At 43.3% G+C, this 22,720-nt stretch overlaps 1 protein-coding gene across 1 annotated transcript; it reads left to right on the forward strand.

Moving 5' to 3' along the window:
* The first annotated feature begins 681 nt into the window (after positions 1-681).
* On the forward strand, positions 682-22,720 carry DGKE (diacylglycerol kinase epsilon). Its single transcript, XM_053375167.1, has 12 exons — positions 682-769; positions 1,822-3,034; positions 9,542-9,701; positions 10,419-10,538; positions 13,061-13,204; positions 14,867-15,024; positions 17,331-17,382; positions 18,478-18,591; positions 18,747-18,818; positions 19,811-19,938; positions 20,178-20,289; positions 21,899-22,720. Exons 2-12 carry the CDS (start codon positions 2,574-2,576, stop codon positions 22,094-22,096), a joined length of 1,719 nt encoding a protein of 572 aa, XP_053231142.1. The 5' UTR covers positions 682-769; positions 1,822-2,573; the 3' UTR covers positions 22,097-22,720.

Consider the following 22,720-nt stretch of genomic DNA (forward strand, 5'->3'; position numbering starts at 1 on the left):
GGTATAAATACTACTACTACTACAACAGACGAGGAAACCCCACTTTCATTGGAGAAATGTTGAAGGGTATGTATTATTTCATTTTCTTCCCCATTCTTTACCAAGACCCCAGGGTGGGTTACAGCAATTTTAAAACACTGTATAAAGCAGTTTTAAGCAAATTACAGTCAAGAGAATAAGTTAAATCCAAAAATGTGTCCATTGTCAAAGATCAGGGTGAAAAGGCACAACATCTTCAGCGTACAAGGAAAATGCATGATGGTGCCAGAGGTCTATCTACTGGGAAAGCCAGATGGGCAGGATATAAACAAGAAGCATTATTACTATCATTATTATTACTTTATTGTTGTTGTTATGGAACAGGGTGTCCCTATTTTCATCCGAGACACGTTGGAGGGTATAGAGCACCCGTATCTTTTGTGAAAGGCTGCTGTTTTCAAAAAAGCAAATTATAGTCAAGAGAAAGTCCAGTCCAAAGCACAGGCGGGAGGGGAGTCAGTGACGCAGAGCGGGGCGGCAGGTGATCAGCTCCCTTCCTCCTTCCCTTCGCCCGTCCCTTTCATCAGCATCCCTTGTTCGACCTCTCCCCCTCGTCATGTAGGCCGGCGGCCGGGCGGCCGTTTCCTAGCAACCCCCCATCAGCAGCTTCCTGGCCCGCCGTTCCTCCTCCTCCTCCTGACCCCGCCCCTCTCCCGCTCAGAGAGCTCTTCCGCTTCCGGCGCTCATCCCTTGTCTGGCTGCTTCTGCAGAGGGTCCCGTCGAGCTGTCGGTGAGGGACCTGGGGGGGGGGAGTCGGGGGTGGCTGAGGGGACTTTGGGAGGGGGGACCAGCAGCAGCAGCAGCATCAGAACTACCAGGGCTGTTCGCTGCTGCTTCTGCCTGGAAATGTCCAGGGGCGGTGAATTTGTAGGAGGGGCAGGTGGCCGCCCCAGGTTTATGAAGGGATTTCGCAGCCTCACGGTGTGTTGAGGTGGGGCGGTTCTTTACTATTCTATATATATATGAAAAGGAAAAGCCAAGCGTTAGGCCTGATTTGCTGGGAAACGAGAGCCGAGTGAGGTGCGCTTTTATATATGAAGGTGCTGGCAGGTTGGCATCTGAAGAAGTGTGCATGCATACAAAAGCTTAAACCAGAACAAGCTTAGTTGGTTTACAGTGGTACCTCGGGTTACAGACACTTCAGGTTACAGACTCCGCTAACCCAGAAATAGTACCTCGGGTTAAGAACTTTGCTTCAGGATGAGAACAGAAATCGTGCTCCGGTGGTGCGGTGGCAGCGGGAGGCCCCATTAGCTAAGGTGGTGCTTCAGGTTAAGAACAGTTTCAGGTTAAGAACAGACCTCTGGAACAAATTAAGTACGTAACCTGAAGTACCACTGTACTGGCTTTCCAAAAGATCAGCACATGCAGAGATGTCTATGCTGTCCTGAATCAGAGGTACCACTGTATAAGGTGCTACTGGACAATTATTTATCTTTATTTTTTTATTTTGACTGTGTCAAACCAACACGGCTACCTGCCTGAATCTAGGTTGTGTAACGTTTCATTTCCTTTTATTATATATGTCAAGCCACCCAGAGTGGCTGGGACAATCCAGTGAGATGGGTGGGGGTACAAAGAATAAAATTATTATCATCATTATTGAGGGTAGAAGAAGGTACCGCAACTGAGTGAGCAGCCACTGTTTTCGTGGAATCGTAGAATTGTAGAGATGAGCCCAAGGGTTGTCTAGTCAGCTCCCTGCAATGCAGGAATATGAAGCATCTGCTGCCCGTCCCCTCAACCCTCAGGCTAATTCAGGTTGTTGTTTTTTAATTTCAGATGACTTAATCCGGAGCTGCTGCATCCTTCTGCTGTCCTGCCCTCATGGACTAAAGTTGGCCCAAGAGGCGCAAGCCTGGCATTAAAAGGGGCGGGGAACCACCTGTGTTGCACCCTGGGTGTGGGTGGGTGTTAAGGGGTAAATTGATTGTTCTTGTGCTTCTATGTGTGTAGAGCAAGTAGCAAGGTAGTGGTAGTCATAACAAGGAGTGAAACGAGGTGCTGTTGTTCATAGCATAGAAGGCGAAAGTGCTTGACTCTGTTTTTGGACTTGGCATTTGCTTCTGCGCATCGGCTTAGTGTTGGGTTTCTGCTATAACAAAGGACAGGTGAGCTATAGCAAGAAAGGAGTCACTGTTGTCACGATGGTGTGATGTTGTAAGGGTACATTGATAGGAGAAAAACAAGTTGTGGTGAACTATTTAATAGCACGAGAAACATATGTAGCATTGGAATTACGTAAAACTAAGTCTTCTGCTTTGTCAGGTATTTTAGGACAAGTGGATATTTGATTTCAAGACACAGATGTTTAAGCCTTTCTTTAGGGGAGCCACAAATAAAAGGAAAAAGTGAGGCTTTGTGCAGTAAGGCCTAATGAGGAAGGAACAGGCAATGTGGTTAACGATAGCAGATTAGGGAAAACTGCTGAAATGAACATGAGCAAATCTATGTTGGGACCTACATGATCAAAACGTGCTCCCTTGTATCAGGTTTAATTTGACACCTAGAGATTGATACTAAATCAATTAAGGATGGAAGGGGTTGAAAGGAACAGCTCCATATTTTCTCCAAGCCCGTTTCAAGAATGGAGTCTAGCCTTCTGGACTCTGTGCTCAGTGATGGTTCCAGTACTGATCACCTTGTGGTGCAGCTTTCGTCGATCTCGGAGACAGGAACTGATGCAGGACATTTTGCGTAAGAGCAAGCACAATTGGCAGGACACAGATCTCTTCAGCCAGCCCACCTATTGCTGCATCTGCTCTCTGCACATCCTTCAGGGAGCTTTCTGCAACTGCTGTGGGCTGTGTGTCGATGAAGAGTGCCTGAAGAAGGCTGACCGGCGTTTCCTCTGCAAGGAAATAATAATGAGGGGTGAAAGCGGCTTCAGGACCTCTATGGTACACCAGTGGATCCGTGGCAACGTCCCTCTGTGCAGCTACTGTGTCGTGTGCAAACAGCAATGCGGTACCCAGCCCAAGCTGTGTGATTACAGGTAATGCCGGGAGTACAATTTATTTATTATTACATTTGTAGCCCAGGTACTCATAAAGTGGCATACGCTCTTCTCCCCCTTCTGAATTTATCCTTGCAACAACCCTGTGAGGCAGGTTAGATGAGAGGTGGTGATGGCCCAAAGGTGAGCTTCATCGCTGAGTGGGGATTTTAACCCTGGTCTCCCAATCCTAGTCAAACACTTAACTACTACACCACAAATGGGTCACAGTTATGAGACACGGTGGTGGCAGAATGCTTCCCTGTGGAGGTGAGTCATCTGAAATGTGCTCTGCATTTTCTCATTGTGTTCACAGGCTACCTCTAACTTTCCATGCATAAGATGATGAGTACTCTTATCTGTGATCTCTGTACCCTGCTGAATGAAGCTATGATTTACAGTATTTCCAAAGACTACAAAGAAAGTAGGCCAAGTAGTGAGGTGTTCTTAGTGATCGCTTTTCAACTTTAGAGCTTCCGTCTCCTGGAGAGCAGTACAACCTGTTCTTACTGGCTTAGGCGTTTAATTTAATACTAAAAGTACACAAGAGTCCATTTTAGTAGGTTAAAGAGATAGAAATATATATATTAAAACATGAAGGGAAGGTATTCATTCTCTTTATTCCACAAGCTGGCCTAATGAAAGCTTGAAAGGCCCCACACCCCTGGTTGCTTGTGATGAGCAAATACTTTGTCAGAGATTATGGGAGTTGTAGTCCATCACAATGTGAAAGACCAAGTATTCCCCATCTTTGCTATAGGGAATGTGACAGGCACATGACAGCTTTTTCCTCTGACTTTTCTTGACAACCCTCCCCTTGGAATCTTCTTTGAAGCCAAAAGTGGGTGGGAAAGCCCCTCTTGTTTCCTCACATTTAGTGATGAGTTGAGTGAGAACCGATGTGCCCAAGGGCAGAGTAACTGAAAGTACAATTCTTCTGATGCAACTGAAATGCATCTTTGGATTAGATTGCTGCATGAAAAATTAACCAAAGGCAGAAATGCTGGGACATAAACCACCCCAACTAGTGTGGAAGCCCAGTCCCTAATCCCAATTGCAAGGGAACAATCTGGTGATTAATATTCATCTATGGTGAGCAAATGGTTCTCTGCACATGCTCAAAGGCTCTGTTTTATTTATTCAGTGATGTTGCATAACTGAGCCTTGGCCTTGAAAATAGGCCCCTAGGCAAAACTGTAGCTGAAATTTTTAAGCATTAAGAGCTTTGTAACGAGTCATGCATTAATTAGACATTAATACGTTCAAGTTCTTGTGCAATAATTTGACATCTGTGTGCTAAAATCAGAGTGAAGGTTTATGAGTGGAACATTAGGTTCTTAGCCACTGTGGCTTGCTCTATAGAGTATACAACTGCTGTTCTAGTTTAGAATTGGATTAGCACACAGAGTCCTAAATATAGTGTCCAAGGCGTTTCAATCTGATCTCTGGATAGTAAGAATGAGAATCCCACCTCTTGTCCAGTTATCATAGGCCAGGCATGTCCAAAGTCCATTTCGGGGGCCTAATCTGGCCCGTCGGTCGGTTTAATCCGGCTCCTGTGGCAGTTTATTTCCTGGGGTAAAATCCTAAAATAACCTCAACAACTTCAATCCTAAAAGAAGCTCAACAACTTTGGTCAGTCCACATGGCCCTTCACTTCATCAAATCTGGCCCTCTTTGAAAAAAGTTTGGAAACCACTGTCATTGGCCATAATATGCATCACTCTCAAAGTTATTTCCTAGGGTCTTGATCTTGCTTGAGTAGTGCACTTTCAGGGTCTGGAATATATAGAACCGAGGGCAATGTTTTGCAAACATCCTGAACGCATCTCCTCTTTCTGAAGTTTAGCTTTTCTTCCCACCTAACCCTAACCCAGCATGAACATCTCTGTAGCAATTGAGTGGGTCAGAATCCTCGCATTTCCCTGCTCTGCATGAAGTTTTCTTAACTGTGGCAAAGAGATGTTTAAAAGATTGTTGTAGCAAAAGTGCTTCACAATTCTTCTCATTTCTTCATTTCCCCCCAGTTTCTTGCCTGCCTCCAGTCCAGGGTGGATTTGATTTAAATCAAATCAATTTAAATCACTAGACAGTAAGACTTGTGATTTAAATCATTATTTTTACAGAAAGACTCCTTCTTGCTGGTATAATCTTAATATTTACAACCAGATGAAGATTTCATTTTTGGAATAATAAATTTTCAGAGTAGTTTTTACACTTATATCAAAAATTACTGATTTGGTTATACTGTTAAAAATACATAGACAGATAATGATGAAATTATTGTGAGGTTTAATAAGTTAACTGTTTATATTTGGACAACTTTTCTGCTGTACTTTATTGAAAGGAGAAAAAGAATCATTAGTAACAATTCAAACAATTTATTTAACTAAAAGAATAACATTATAGCATATGTATCCATGTTTGTTAACTGATGTGGTTAAACAATTTCTTTTTAAAAAAACAGACTGAGTTTTAGTACACATGAAAAACTTAAATCCTTATTTCCTGATGAATAGCCTTTGGACTATAATGTAACTTAAATAGAAAACTATCTTTAGAAATATTTTTCCTCCAAAAGCATTTTATTTTAAAAATCTGATTTAAATTTTAAAAAATCAGATTTTTATTTATTATTATTTTTATAAAAAATCATTGATTTTTATCCACCCTGCTCCAGTCTCACTCACACCCACCCCTCCGAATCAAGCCCAAGTCTTGATTGCATAACAGATGCATATGTTTTAATCTCTGCCTTCTGGCACAGTTGAGTTCAACAATCAGGAAGCAGAGAGAAATGCAACCTTTTTTCCTGGCCAGGGAAGTGTAAGTGCCAGAGAGAGGTAGGATGAGGCAGGCAGGTAGTTTGCCATCTGGCAGGGGCTAATTGTTCCAGGCAGATGAAATGGCTGAAACAATAGTACGTTAAAATGCAGTGTATTTAATTGCCTTTTTTATTCGTTCATCTCAGTGCCTTGGACATAATGCGCTTGGGTTCTTCAGTCGCTTTTTCCTTTCTGTTTGTTCAGAAAGTATTTTGGGTCACCGTTCCAACTAAGGACTCTCAAGGTGACATCACAACTCCCCTGCGACGGTGAGGGCTATAAAATTCTTTTGAAAGGAAGCATGCATCTCTTTCTAAATTCTGGCAGCAGATGGTAAGGCCCATAAAGGTGCCCTGTTCACCTGGTGGGTCTTATATTGCTGATCTGGCGCTTGGAGGGAACAACATAGTTGATTCTAGGAATTGTTTCTTTTGGATTTTTGAGTGCTTTTTTCACCTTGTGGTTTTTAAGTTACCGGGCCAAACTGCTTCTCAAGCTTTTAGCCAAACTTGCGTTAAATGTCCTCTTAATAGCTTAGTCTGTTTAGTGTGCATTAAGGACCTCATTCACTCCTATCCTCAATGAATCCCTACTATGTAGTATTTTACAATGTTTAATATTAATAAGTTTGTACCAGAGTACGTTGTGTACCTTTTCCAGCAAGAACATCCAAGGCATTAATAGGTTTCCCCCCCTTCACAGGGGAGGATATTTATGGCTAGTTTCTTTCATCCTATTTGTAGATGTGCCTTTATTAACATGGCAACAGCCAGCATTGCTTCCTGTTCATAGTGGACATCTGCATTGAAATTATTATTTGTTGGCCCTGGCAGTTCTTTAGGAGATTATAGCCATCCATCTTTATACAAAACGTGGTTTGGCAGCACCACTGTCAGACCCAGGATTGTGTGCATTTTCCAGGTGGATCAGGGAGTGAAAGACTTTGGTCAAGTGGAAGTGGTGATCACACCTGTTGTGATGTAGGGTGGTATGCAACTAAGCTTTACTCCGAGTAGACCTATTCAAATTCATGACCGTGGCTAAGTTAGGGCCATTAATTTCAGAGGGTGGAATTCCAGCATTGCACTATTACGGTTTTTCTATCAGTGCAAGACTCCACCCCAATGCACTGTTCTGGGGGTTTTCCTGAAACCCCCTGTCCCCCAAGCTGATTTGGGGGGCAGGGAACAGTGTCAGAAACTGAGATACGAAAGCTAGGAGTTAAATGGCACCTTAAACCTAGGTTCTGGGCGCAACAATGGAATGTCCAGGTGCGCTTCTTTAATAACAGGAATACAAAGCTGAAAATAAATGAACTGCAGCTAAAATATTAGGTTCTACATGGCCTTAGTCCTTCCCCTGTCTACCCCCCTCAAATTCTTAAGACGGCCTCTTCTCCAGTCTTCAGAGAGTAGCTGGAAGTGGGCAGGCGGAAAAAGATCTTCCTTTCCTTCCACTCTGCAGTTTTAATCCAAAATCTTAGGCGCAGTACTGCGCCCAGAGCTCAGAAACAGCTCACGCTAATGAAATTCCCTGTCGCAAAATGCACCTAGAACAATAGGAGTTTCAAGCACGGGCAGGGAATCGTGGGAAAATCCTCTCAGCACTCATGAGAGTTGTATTACTGGCTCTTGCTAGCACAGCTGTTTAGTTGAATCTGGCCCAGTAGGTTTACTCTGAGTAAAACTTAGTGGGATGCCACTCACCATGGGCATCTTTTTACGGTAGCTATACCATTACAGTGGTATCTCGGGTTATATACGCTTCAGGTTACAGACTTCACTAACCCAGAGGGACGCGGGTGGCGCTGTGGGTAAAACCTCAGTGCCTAGGACTTGCTGATCGCATGGTCGGCGATTCGAATCCCCGCGGCAGGGTGCGCTCCCATTGCTCGGTCCCAGCGCCTGCCAACCTAGCAGTTCAAAAGCACCCCCGGGTGCAAGTAGATAAATAGGGATAGCTTGCCAGCGGGAAGGTAAACGGTGTTCCGTGTGCTGCGCTGGCTCGCCAGATGCAGCTTGTCATGCTGGCCACGTGACCCGGAAGTGTCTGCGGACAAGGCGCTGGCTCCCGGCCTATAGAGTGAGATGAGCGCACAACCCTAGAGTCTGGCAAGACTGGCCCGTACAGGCAGGGGTACCTTTACCTTTACCTTTATACCAATACAGTGGTACCTCGGGTTACATACGCTTCAGGTTACAGACTCCGCTAACCCAGAAATAGTACCTTGGGTTAAGAACTTTGCTTCAGGATGAGAACAGAAATCGTGCTCCGGCGGCGCGGCAGCAGCAGGAGGCCCCATTAGCTAAAGTGGTGCTTCAGGTTAAGAACAGTTTCAGGTTAAGAACGGACCTCCAGAACGAATTAAGTACGTAACCAGAGGTACCACTGTAAGCATTTTGTTATTCCAGTTTAAAGGCACAGAGTTGGTATGTAGATTTTTTAAAAATAGCTTGACTATTGCTAGAGATTACCTTATAAGCCTTTCTATTTATACAGCTTATCTGCTTGTTGGTTTTTTGATGTTCATTTTTATAGTGTTCATTACATAGTAATAAAAATCATTTTTTTAAAAAAAAAATCCAGTAAAAATAGAATAAAATTGAATAATGCACTGAACTTTCCCTACTTTCCCCTGAACCCCGAGACAATCTCAAAAATGTAGATCTTGTGGTGCTTCCACCCAGTCAGTGCTCAGGATTTGACTTGGGCTTGTCTTCAGCGAGAGAGTGTTTTGTAACCGGTGGAAAATGCTGTGCGTGCTTTTATATATGTCCTTGCTGGCTGAATCTGGCATGGATCCTTAAAGTGGGGGCACCTCAGAGAGAATAATGCAGAAGTGGGGGAAACAGGTCTCTGGTATATTGGGGCTTTTTGCCCTTTAGACTTGATTGTTTACTGCATTTATATACAACATTTTTGACTCATAGGTGGCTTTTGGTTTAAAATAGAAAATAGGGGCTGCAAAAAATAATAAAACAGGCAAATTGTCTGAGTGTTGTAGCAAATGCTATGCAAGTGGAGCTCCACTCACATGATAGGGAATCCCCTACCTCTCCCCCTAGGTAAAGGTAAAGGGACCCCTGACCATTAGCTCCAGTCGTGGCCAACTCTGGGGTTGCGGCGCTCATCTCGCTTTATTGGCCAAGGGAGCCAGCGTACAGCTTCCGGGTCATGTGGCCAGCATGACTATATCTATAGATATAGATATATGAGAGAGAGGGGGAGGGATTGTATAGACATATGGAGGACATTTTTCTAAAAGAGTTGTGGGAGATGGGTATGTCTTGCATACGTCTTGGTTTGCATACGTTTTGGATTACAAACCATTTTGGGGGGATTACGAACAAAAAAAATTTGGAGGCCCCATTGGTGAAAGCGTGCCTTGGGTTATAACCTGTTTTGGTTTACAAACAGATCCCCGGAACGGATTGTGATTGTAAACCAGGGTACCACTGTACTTGTTTCATCCTTCAAAATCCATATAACAACTCATGAGTTGAGAGAAATAAGGAGGCAGCAGAGATTTTCTTATTTCATGATTGCACCGTGCGAACTGTGGCCCTACCCACTTTTCTTCTTGAGCCTGTTAAAAATGTCTTTCTCAGCAGCTGCCTGGCAAAAAACAAACAAACAAAAAACAGTTGCTTGAGTTCAGTCAACCTTATTATTTTCTTTTCAGGTGTGTGTGGTGTCAGCAAACCGTACACGATGAATGTATGCAGAGCGCTTTGAAGAACGGGACATGTGAGCTAGGAGAATTTCGCAACTTAATTATTCCTCCATATTACTTATTCAATGTCAGTCAGATGCGAAAAGACAAAAGAGTGGACTATGGCAAGGTAAGCCTTGCTCTAGAGCTGCATCAGAGATGGGGAACCAATGGCCCTTCAAAGGATGGAGGAGAACATCATGCAAGTGGGAATTAAAAAAGAAAAACCAGGAAACCATGGTTTCCCCTTTACATCCCAACCAGGGAGTGTTGTTTGTTCCTCTCTGTCTGCTGCTGGCCATGGTTTGATAGAGGACAACAAATTACAAACACTGGTTTGCACATAATATAAAGCCAAGGCTTCCAGATTTGTTTTATTTTGCTAATACAGTGGTAGGGGGCAGCAAAGCAGGAGCGGTTGGTATGCTGTTTATTCCAGATAAACCATGCTAACCCAATGTTCGTGGCTCCATTCCATCTGAAGGATTAGGTAATAATCTCATGGAGTTCTTCCATGCTGTAGGAGTTGTTGATCCTTCGAAGATGTCACAGGCATAAAGTTTGCATAAGTCTGCATAAAATACATAATACACAAATTAGCTTATGTGATTTAGCCCTTAAATATTGTTTGGAAGTGGAAAAAAGTAGTGTTTTGTCTAAACTGCAAAGCTGTTTATTTTGCTGTAGCTTTTTTCTGAAATATTATTCTAAAGGGTTCAGTCTCTCTTTCATAGTTTTAGTTAGTTACCTAACAATGAAATAAGAAAGGAAAGAACCAAGTGCTTTTTATCTGCTTCATCACACAGATCTGCATGCAAATACTTACTTGTTTGTTTCTGTTCTGCAGCTAGCTGCCTCCTGTGGGAAAAACTGGACTCCCCTAATCATTCTGGCTAATACTCGGAGTGGAAACAATATGGGGGAAACATTGCTTGGGCAATTTAAGATGTTACTAAACCCAATTCAGGTAATTGTACTGATTCATTGAAATTGTTTTATTGTTGAATGAATCTTATTGCTGAGTGGGGGGGGGGTTGATATATTTTAAATACAATATGCTAAAGACCCTCAGGGTACAATCCCAAACATGCTTTCTAGGGAGTAAGCCCCACTGAACACAGTAAGATTTAGCAAAACATGCACAGGACAGCATAGTGTAGTGGTTAGAGTGCCACACTAGAACTGAGGAAACATCTTGGGCTGGTTACTGTCTCAGCCTAAATCTACCCCATGGCAAGTTTGAAAGGAAGGGAACATGCCCTACTACTTAGCTGCTTGAAGGAACAGCAAGACAAGACCATAATTATAATAATTATAGCCTCCTTGTTTGCTCAGGAAAACCCTGTTGTCATGTTTTAGAACTAAGCATAAAGTGTGTTTTGATAAGCTTGATTTTCCTGAAGTAGTACTACAGCCTTGCAAATCAATTCACAAAAGTTTTAGCCTACAGCTTTTTTAGCAACTAATTTTACTGTATATGTGTGGCTTTAAAAACAACAAGTGGAAGTTCTACTTAAAGAAAATGGAAACTCGGGTGTGGGTCATAGGAAGAAAATGTTTAGAGTTTAATCTTTAAAAAATCTTGATGCAACTTGAAATGGGCATGAGAAATTACTGGCTGGGGGGTGAGGTGTATGTATCATTGCATATGAGCCTTTCATGACAGATTCCTTGTCACAAATTGTAAATGACCAAAAACAAAACATAGAATCCTTCTTACCTGACTTCCCCAGAAAAAAAAACCCTGGCACTTGTTTACAAAAAACAGCAACCATGCACTGCTGTGCAGGTGAACATTTACATCTCCCCTCTCTTCTGCCAGCTTAAGCCAGAGTTCTCTAGAAGGAATTTTTTGTTGGCTGGGCTTGACCTTAGAATGTGTGAAGAAAGAGGATCTCTGAAAAGGTTCCTTTCCCCCTTCTTACTTTGAGTACATCAAGTAGCCACAAACAATTCTGCATAACCCTCAAACCTCACACAAACACACTTTCTGTTCCAAGCTGTTTTGTCTGAAGGCTTTTGCTGCAGAAACTGCAGGTGCCTTAAAACCATTCCTTGGGTTCTTAGGCTTCTGCTTCAAGACAAGGACAAGGTAAACAGGATGGGGCTTGTGCGGGGCGGGGGAGTAGACACTTTCTATCCAAAGCTGGACAAAATTCACAGGATGTACGTATCACAGAGTATACACCATCTTCTGACCTGGGTCTTAATTAGGCTTGCCATATTTCAAAAAGTAAAAACCAGGACACCCTTTTTTTAGGAAGAGCCCAAAATTACTGAGCTTTTTTTAATGAAAATGCAACAAAAAACCACCCAGATTTTCCAGTTTACTTGCTGAATATCCAGGATAAACTGCTGCCTTCCGGAAATCCCCGCCCAGGACGTCGCTTCCACCTTTGAAATCCTGGTAATATCTGGGAAATCCCAGGCATATGGCAGCCCTGTCTTGATCTGTTGAATTGGTTCTGTGGACATAGGGTGGTCCTTGGTTATCATTTGTGGCCAGGGGCAACACAACGACTCCCTCCCCTTAAACGTGTTGTGCTGTTTTGTGACCTTCCGTTGCCAGTTGTTATGGAGTTCCTGTGCTTTCCTGCTGATCAGGCTGTGTGCACAGCAGGATTTAATCAAATGTGCTACACGGCAGCAAACGTATCTCCTACGAAAAAAAGAGTGCAGCACATTGTTGTGTTTACTCTTACAAATTGAACACTGCACAGTTGTTTTGTGCAAGCCTTTTGCACTATGGTTACACTGCACATGGAGAAAGGCCCTTCTTGTTTCTCCGTTTTAAATTGGTCAGGAATGTTAAATGTGTTTTTAGAGGAGGAGGAGGAATGGGTGCTGGTTTTTCCCCTCTCTCTGCGTTGTGTATTTTCTTTCTTCGTTGTTTGTTTCAAAGCCGCACTAAAATAACCCACTTGCTTTTGGAAACACTTGCAGCGTTCTCCCTACGTTTTGTGCCTTGAACTCAACTGGGCAATGGCACAGGATGCTATGACAGGAGCCTTTTGTTCCTTAAGTTTCCTGTTTAATTTTTTTAGTTCTCTTCCTCCCAAATCTCAAATGAGTTTTTAAATCTAGGGGAGCCAGGCTTTTGAAATTCTCTGTGCAAACAGGCTGTGTCGCAAGTAGCCTCAAAGCGTAACACACCTAACGTATTCAATAATATCTTATCTCGCTTGTAAAGACAAGGCAGAAAACCATCACTATATAGATGGAAATTCTCTTTAGGCACAATTAGATTGTAGTGTATCAGTGCATTGTTTTGCTGTTTGCTTTCTTATCATAGTGACAATATTTGACCTGTGAAGTAAAATATTTCTGACTGCCATTTTAGGAATAAGCTCCTTTTTAAAAGGTACAAAATAAAAATAAAAAAATCTGTCTCTTATTTTGTATATGATTTCAAGGCTTAAAAGGTATTTTGTATGTTTGGTGGTTTATAAATCCTTGCCGTTAAACAAATAAATTCTATTTAATTTCCAGATTTTTGAGCTAACCAAAACAACACCTGCAAAAGCACTGCAGCTCTGCACTTGGTTGCCTTGCAATTCTGCTAGAGTACTTGTCTGTGGGGGAGATGGCACCGTGGGCTGGGTCTTGGATGCGATTGATAACATGAAGATCAAGGTATGGTGTCCCAAAGTGACTTGGCAACCCACTGATTTCTTCGCACTCCCATCTGTGCCAGGTTCACCTGACCCGGTAAAGGATAAAGGGACCCCTGACCATTAGGTCCAGTCGTGGCCGACTCTGGGGTTGCGGCGCTCATCTCGCTTTATTGGCTAAGGGAGCCGGCGTACAGCTTCCGGGTCATTAAGTTCTGCTCTGGCGAACCAGAGCAGCACACGGAAAAGCCGTTTACCTTCCCGCTGGAGCGGTATCTATTTATCTACTTGCACTTTGACGTGCTTTCGAACTGCTAGGTTGGCAGGATCAGGGACCGAGCAATGGGAGCTCACCCCGTCGCGGGGATTTGAACCGTCAACCTTCTGATTGGCAAGTCCTAGGCTCTGTGGTTTAACCCACAGCGCCACCCGCATCCCTACCTGACCCAGTACTGCAGGCCAAACAACCCATGTTGTCACTTTACTATATGCTCCCGGAGTAACTTTAATCTGCCTCCTTTTTTCCTTTTTACCAGGAGTACCATTTAAAACTTTTATTTGGGGGCGGGGGAGAGAGAGAATGTTCTAAGCAAGGTGTAGCCTTGGATTTCTCCAAACCTTTAACGGCACAAAGGCCATTTATAAGAGCATAAAATTATAAACGAATTCATTAGAAATAAGTGAAAAGTGTTTATTCCGGAGAGCATCTATGAAGGCTACCTTTTCATATTGCTAAATAAGACTGCCATAGGTCATTGGCAAAGGTGCCATAAGTAGTCAGCCCTCCTCTCTCCCCACCCATATGTTGTGCATTATTTTTATAATGTTTTAAGAATGTTGCACTATTTTAGTGTTGTTAGCTGCCCTGAGCCCGGCTTCGGCTGGGGAGGGCGGGATATAAATAAAAAAAATTATTTTTATTATTATTATTGTTATTTATGTATTTATTTAATTGTTCCACAACCCTTGCTCTGTGCTTCTAACACACAGTTTCCCAAAATGGCACCCTGTCATTTTTCCTGTTTCATTCTTCATTCCTGCAAATTTTGCTACTGCTTAATTTTTTCCAGCAAAGAACTGCCTCCTTTTAGGTACATTTGGTCGCTGGTGTGGTTTTAGTTCTCCTATTTGGGGGGGGGCATTGTTTTTATTTTGTGACAATTACCTTTTTGGTGACTGGAAAGGATGTTTTGTTGGGCGTTACTGTCAGGTGATCAGTTCCAATATAACTGATCTCAAAGGTGGTTATAATACTTCACTTGTTTTCCCCACCTCAAAGACTATCATAGCTTTGGAAGCAGGTTGCAGACACCCCAAGGAACCCTGTTTTTCCATTTGAGAATCCCTGTTTATATAGGTTTCTTACAAGCAGCTAATTTCAGGCTCCCATCCATTATTATTATTATTATTTCCGGTCTGGTCTCTCTCTATTTGTTGGTATCTAAAATATATATGTAAAGGTAGAGAAGAGGAAAGTTACATACCCTTTCCTTCAATTAGTATATAATTTTGTCATATGCTTTCTTTAGCCTTCCAGCTGTAACATTTAATAGCAATTTTTGAATCAGATTTCCAGTTAATGGTGTTTTTAGGCAGCCTTTTATATTCTGGGATTAAATTTGAGGAGTTGCCAACCGTGTAAAATCAAGAGCCTTAATGCTGAATCAATACTTCTGTTTGGCAGGGCCAAGAGCGCTACATCCCACAGGTTGCGATCTTACCCTTGGGAACGGGGAATGATCTGTCGAATACACTGGGCTGGGGGGCTGGCTATGCCGGAGAGGTCCCCGTGGAGCAGATTTTGCGCAACGTGATGGATGCTGATGGAATCAAGCTGGACAGGTGAGCTTCCAAGCAAGCCATCTCTAAGATCCTTGCTTGTTCCTCCCACCCTCTAACCTCTCTAAAATATCACTATAGGGGAACTGATCCGTTGAGTTCTGACATCTGTCCTCAGTTCTGTGCATTGCTACAGCTCTGTTTCAATGCCTGCCTGAGTCATACCAGGTTCTAAATGTTTTAGTGGTGTGAGTAGTTATGATTAATTTAATTTAACCAAGAAAGATTAAACCCAGGGGGGAGGGTGGTCCAATTAAAAGGGGGGGAAGGTTTAGAGGTCACATAGGAAGCAGCTGTACATGGAAGCAAAGCCCATGGTGATTAGAGATCAGGGAGCCCTTCAATAAGCTGCTTTGCAGAAACTGAATGTCTCATTTTTAATCCAAATGCAGGCAAGTACAAGCGGAGCATTTCCAGTTTATAAAACTGCAGCAGGATTTCAATGGGTTTAGGTACTGGGGGCCCCATGGCATACGCTATCTGTTTTTATTTCTTTATATAAAATTTGTTCTCTTGTACACGCTTTCGAGGCTTTGGGATGTTAGGTGGTCTCTAAATGGAATCACAGAATTGTAGAGTTGGAAAGGGACCCCAAGGCTAATCGTCCAGTCCAGCCCCCTGCAATGCAGGAACCTTGCCCAATTTGGGGCTCAAAATCCACAACCCTGAGATTAAGAGTCTCATGCTCAACCGACTGAAACATCCAGGGGTCATTTTGTGTTTGGCAACATACACCTTCCATTCACAGGAAACACCACCATGCCCATTTACTCCGTGGTAAGCACCATGCATACAGTGGGCCTTCTTTACAAATAGATGTGCACCGCAGCCTTCATACACACACACACATAGATTTATAACTTAGCTAAATTAACTTGTACACACAACAGGACCCTCAAGATGACCTGTACTCAATAGAGTTTTTAAAAAACACACAATATGTAGTAAGGCAGAACCCATGTTTCTTTGTGGCTGTTACAGTCTAGAATAAGGTTGCCATATTTCAAGAAGTAAAAATCCAGACACAACAAGTTCTTTGAGCTTTTTTTGGAAAATCGCCCAAAGAAAGTTGTAGGGCCATGGTTCAAGAGGTTTGCACTAGTGATGGAAAATGGTCGTTCTCATGTAGGTAGCTGAGCACAGTTAGTTCCAGGAGGGGAAGAAAAAGCTGCAAAATAATGATGTTGTCCATCACACTGTGTATAAATGTGGGTTTTCCTTGCCCTTTGAGGGATTGATGTGGTAATGTTGTCCATTTCTATAAAGTCTTAAATAGAAATCTTATGTAAATAAGGGTTGTGCTCCAGGATACCTTGTTTCTGACGAAGAAAGGCTAGCCTCACCCCACTCATATGCAGGCAAGATGAACACAGTTACAGCACAGTCCTACACATGTCTTGAAAGCAGTAGGACTTGCTTCAAATTAAGTTGGGTTTGGATGGCAGCCCTGGTCCTGAAGCCTTATCTTGAAGGACTTGCTCAGCAACTGTCATGATTCCTAAAAGCACAATGTTCAAAAGGGGGTTGTTTTATTTTTTTCCTAATGTCAGTTTCAACCTGTAAGGCAAGTAGAGCCAAGTTGCCATCTCTGCCACATTGCATGTTCCTTTATTTGGCATTTTGACATGCCGCCTGAGGCTTGTTTTGTGGGATGTGAAACCCATAGCAGTCAAGTACAACATTCCTAGAGTGGACATGCTAGGGAATGCTTTGTTCCAGCCAGGAGAAAACTTCTTGTTTCCTCCTGAGCTGCGACAAACTTCCTCTGCATGTGACTAGAGGTGTGTGTGTGTGTGTGTGTGTGTGTGTGTGTGTGTGGCCTAACCTGGGCACAGCTCCTTCTTTTGCTTTCTTCTCCATTTTGCTTTTCCGTGTGTTTGCAGAAGTGACTGCCTGTTCTCAGTCGCTTAGGAACTAACACCCTTTTGGGATAGTTCCACATGTGTATATAGTTTTGTAACCTAAGTGCCTTCAGGGATCCAACTGTGAACTGAATGATTGTGAGTAAACTACTTTTATATTGACTTTAATAAGACTGTTGTGTCTGTTCTTTTTATGAGGGAGTAGAAGGGATCTTACCAGGAATCTTATATTGGGAGGCTCAGACGAGCCTAAAACAAGCAAACCGCTGTGCGTTTACAGGGGAATGTTACTCTGCTAAGATATAGAACTTGCTAACGCAAGTTAGGAAAGATATCATTAAACAATATATCCTCTCCTGCATCCCTGAACATGCCCACATGCTTGAGAATTTGGCTTTGAAATGCAAACAAAAATGTACAATCTGCGCCTTTTCTCCCCTTCTGTAGGTGGAAGGTTCAGGTAACAAACAAAGGATACTACAACTTAAGGAAGCTTAAGGTACGATTTGGAAATGTGTGCATGTATTTAATCGCTCTAAGCCTGGGGAGGACAAAAAAATGCTGCTCGGTCACCAGTGGACACCTTCTGGCACTGAAACATCTTGGTCCTATGGGTTGCTGGGATTTTGGAAAGAATAGAGGACTAGTTAAATTGAGGGTCTAGTAAGCTGCTGCTTAATCAATCATGGTTCCTCAGGACTTCTGGATTCAGCTTAGTTATACCCTCCAGGGGTGGGACTGCATGGGGCTGTGTGAAGGGAGATTTTTGTTCCATATACTACCACCCTCCAGTGAGTGGATCAGGGGTTCGGACAGCTGCCTAAATCACATTGTACAGTGATACCTTGGTTGTTGAACGGCTTGGCTCCCAAACAAATCAGCTCCTGAACACCTCAAACCTGGAAGTGAGTGTTCCAGTTTGCAGACGTTTTTCAGAAACCGAACTTCCGACGTGGCTTCCGATTGAGTGCAGGAAGCTCCTGCAGCCAATCAGAAGCCACACCTTGATTTCTGAATGGTTCTGGGAGTCAAGCGGACTCCTGGAATAGATTAAGTTTGACATCCAAGGTAGCACTGTATAAATTTTTCTACAAACATAGGAAACTTTAAAAAAATAAAATAAATCTGTTAAAACAACAGTTTTATGAGTGGGATCTACTTCTGAGCAAGATCAGGCTGCACAACACAGAGGCTAAGGTAAAGGGACCCTTGACCATTAGGTCCAGTCGCGGACGACTCTGGGGTTGCGGCGCTCATCTCGCTTTATTGGCCGAGGGAGCCGGCATACAGCTTCCGGGTCATGTGGCCAGCACGACTAAGCCGCTTCTGGCAAACCAGAGCAGCGCATGGAAACACTGTTTACCTTCCTGCTTTTACCTATTTATCTACTTGCACTTTGATGTGCTTTCGAACTGCTAGGTTGGCAGGAGCAGGGACCGAGCAATGGGAGCTCACCCCGTCGTGGGGATTCGAACTGCCGACCTTCTGATTGGCAAGCCCTAGGCTCTGTGGTTTAACCCACAGCGCCACCCGCGTCCCTAACACAGAAGAAGCCAAGTGCTAAAACTGTTGATGCTTCTCTCTCTTCTTGCAGGTCTTCACAATGAACAACTACTTTTCCACGGGTCCAGATGCCCTCATGGCTTTAAACTTTCACACACATCGTGAGAAGTCTCCCTCTCTCTTTTCCAGTAGGATTATTAACAAGGTACGTTGGGTAAAACCAAAGCTTGTTTTAATACTTACCTTTTCAGAACCCTAACATTTAATTTAAAAAATCTCCAAAAGAAGTTGTGGTAGCAAAAGTAAAAGCTCCTCTGTGTGCAGGCTTTCCTTTTCACAACAGTCTTTCTTTCTTTGCAGGCGGTATATTTTTTCTATGGGACCAAAGATTGCTTAGTACAGGAGTGTAAGGATTTGAACAAAAAGATTGAGGTAAGATGGTTGTTTCCTCCTCGTCATACTTAGTTCATTTTGTAGTAGAGCTGGGCAGAGAAACCATCTCAGACATAATAAATCCAAAATGCTCTTGGAGAGCAAAAATGATTGACCAGTTCAGATGGGAATCAGAGGTTTGTGGTGGGCTTCGGCCAATAATGGGATTATTTGGCTTGGCCTCACTCCCCATAGTCTTCTCACTTTTATTGAGCCAAAAAATGGAGGTTGCCTTGAACCCTCAGAACTCTTCTGTGTAAAATGGCAGCATGCCTCACTTAGAGTCCCTTCCTGACATACCCAAAAGTCTAGCTTTCAATTTGCCCTTGCCAGTGTCTTCTTTTCTTCTTCTCTGGCAATCACTCATAGGCAAATAAGATTGTCTTCCATAAACATGGTTTTAAAAGTGAGTCCGTAAGTGACTGTGGAGGCCAATTCTGGATCCACACATCCTTCCACAGTGGGGACATAGATTTCTGGGCAGGAGTTGATCACGGTTAGGGTTTGCCAAGCATGCCTTGCTCTTAGCGCATTTCTCCCTTTTCTCCTGAGTTTGAGTGTCTTCAAAACCCATGACACCTTTGGTAAAGGCTGTTCTCCAATTGGAGCGCTCACAGGCCAGTGTTTCCCAGTTGTCAGTGTTTATACTACATTTTTAAAGATTTGCCTTGAGAGAGTCTTTGAACCTCTTTTGTTAACCACCAGTATTAGACTTTCCATTTTTAAGTTCGGAGTAGAATAGTTGCTTTGGAAGACGATCATCAGGCATCCGCGCAACATGACCAGTCCAACAAAGTTGATGTTGAAGAATCATCGCTTCAACACTGGTGATCTTTCCTTATTCCAGTACACTGGCGTTAGTTCACCTGTCTTCCGAAGTGATGTGTAAAAATTTTCAGAGACACCGTTGATGGAATCTTTCAAAGAGTTGGTGATGGCGCCTCTCTCTTGCCAATGTAACTTGCTAACAATCTGTTGTATCTCTTTTAAAGCTAGAGTTGGATGGAGAGAGAATTGATTTGCCCAGCTTGGAAGGCATCATAGTTCTGAATATCGCCTACTGGGGAGGCGGCTGTAGATTGTGGGAAGGAATGGGGGATGAACTTTACCCTCCGGCAAGGTAATATTATATAATCTTTTGTACGTGATCTGTGTGCATTTGGTAAAAGTTTTGGGGCTTGTGTATCCAGGGGTTTGCTCACTGTGTGGGGACTTGTAGAATTGTTTTGCAGCAACATGCATACTGGACTGCTGAAGCAGCGGAAACATTTTGAAGTATGGCTGAAGTGTTCTTCTTTGATGAGTCATGTTTAAAGTTGTGCTTATCATGGTAAGAAGCTCCCCTTTTCTCTCTCTTAGGCATGATGATGGGCTGCTGGAAGTTGTTGGAGTAAATGGCTCTTTTCACTGCGCTCAGATTCAAGTGAAGCTCGCAAATCCCATTCGGCTAGGACAGGCCCACACTGTGAGGGTAGGTGATAATTTCAGGGTGGGCCTCCAGGGCTGTTTTCCATGCTCTTGGTTCAGCCTTCTGGCACTGGGCCCAGTAGTACAAGCAGCAGGTACCTTGGCTCCATCTTCATCTGGAAGCTAATCCCCAGCTTGTTATGAGGGCCACACATATCTTGTGGATTCCAAAGTCACTTCAGTCTATTGTGTGGACAGACTGACCAAAGCAGAGGAGGACCTTCAGGAGGATGCTGTGTGACTGCATTGTATCTTTAAAATAAGTGCTAGGCATGTGCTTTTGACTGGTGGTTTAGTTAACTTTTGGCTAACCAGCCTGCTACTTTTTTTTTCTGCAGCAGGCAGTCAGCAGAGTTAGTGCCACTTAATTTTATTAGGGCATTGGTAGTGTTACACCCCAAATAGTGGCTTCAGAGCAACCTGTTCAGTTTCAAGTGACATTCTAGGAAACTCACGAACCATACATAATCTACTCACGAACCATAATCTACAGTCTTGGGGGTTGATTTGAAAAATGGGGTGGTTGCTTACTTGTTTATTAAATCTACTATTTTTAGACACACACACACACACACACACACACACACACACACGTTTCATCTGGAGAAGCTAGGGCAGATTGCAATTCAACTTAAAAACATAACATACATCCAAAATATCTTTTACTCGTGGATTTCTAGCCTGCCTTGTCTCAGTGGGTGGGGACCACTAACTGCCTTTAACAAATGCAGTGGGTTTTGCTGTTGTGAAAGAAGCTCAAGTAGCATGAAAGGAAGAATAGGGAAGGAAGGAAACAGGAATCCCCTTTCATTATCTGTATGTAGCTCTGCTGGTTTGAGCCAAGGAAGTCTCCTTTTTCCGCCAGTCTAAACAGTCTTGAGTTGAACAGCTAGTTGCCTCCTTCCTCCCCTCAAGTCTCCCTTTTTAACTCCCCTTTTCCCATTAAATGCCAGTGAAGTTTATTTTTTGCCCCTAAACTTTCTCTTGCCATTTAATAAATGCCATGAGCACGTTTCCGAGCACAATTCAAAGTGTTGGTGCTGACCTTTAAAGCCCTAAATCGCCTCGGTCCAGTATATCTGAAGGAGCGTCTCCACCCCCATCGTTCTACCTGGACACTGAGGTCCAGCACCGAGGGCCTTCTGGCGGTTCCCTCACTGCGAGAGGCCAAGTTACAGGGAACCAGGCAGAGGGCCTTCTTGGTAGTGGTGCCCTCCCTGTGGAACGCCCTCCCACCAGATGTCAAAGAGAACAACAACTACCAGACTTTTAGAAGACATCTGAAGGCAGCCCTGTTTAGGGAAGCTTTTAATGTTTGATGTATTACAGTATTTTAATATTTTTTTGGAAGCCGCCCAGAGTGGCTGGGGAGGCCCAGCCAGATGGGCGGGGTATAAATAATATATTATTATTATTATTATTATTATTATTATTTATTTATTTATTTATTTATTTATTTATTATTACTATTACTATTATTATTATTATCTGCTACCAGACATTAAGCATCCTGCACTAGTTCAGTTGCCTGGCCTGACACGGCTTTCAGGTTTTGCCGTCTCTGCAGCGGTTTGACTTTGCTTCTTTCTCTTTACGTACCTTCCCAATTCCAGTTAATCTTGAAGAATTCAAAGATGCCAATGCAGGTGGACGGAGAACCCTGGGCACAAGGCCCTTGCACTGTCACCATTACGCACAAGACGCACGCGCTGATGCTCTATCACTCAGGGGAACAGACAGACGACGACGACGACGTGTCCAGCATATCCGAACAAGAACTTGCCAAGGATCAGACAGATGAAGATACCTAGGTCTGGGCCAAGTTTTTGGCATGCTAAAAATGGTAACTCCAGCTTGGCTTTGGCTGAAAAGCTTAGCACTAGATATTCCGTCTCCAGTAAACCTCTTAACGCCATGCCAATCTCTGTACTTACAACTGGCACAGGAGTAACTAAGCCATGCTTTTAGTGAGATAGCGATATAGATATATATAAAAGCTGAACCAGGCTTAAATTCAGCAAGCACTTTTACTCTGGTTTATAGTATCAAGCTGAAGTGGATGGGGGAAAAAACTTTCATGGTTACACTGACTGCTCTGCAGACTGAATGCCTTCTTCTGTAGGCTTTCTTTCAGAGTTTGTGTATAGTCCTATGGACTAGCTGCTGGTGTCTGTGATGTCTAATTGTGTAGATTTGAAGTGCATGAAGAAATGTTGTTTGGGGACATGTTGGCTCAGTGCTGATAGGCCCCTGTCTGATCACTTGAGAACCCTGTGGACTCAAGTTGTCCTTTTCCATCCCATTTTTCTCATGAATTCCCCCTTCCCTTCCCTTCCCTCCTCCTTCTCCTTTGAGCCAACCCTGGTGCTAAGTCATATCAGCACCAGGGTTTTCACTACCCGTGGTTAGCTTTGAAAATGAAAGTGAATAGGGAA

Source organism: Podarcis raffonei, chromosome 2 (genome assembly GCF_027172205.1).
Source record: "Podarcis raffonei isolate rPodRaf1 chromosome 2, rPodRaf1.pri, whole genome shotgun sequence".
Taxonomy (NCBI): Eukaryota; Metazoa; Chordata; class Lepidosauria; order Squamata; family Lacertidae; genus Podarcis; species Podarcis raffonei.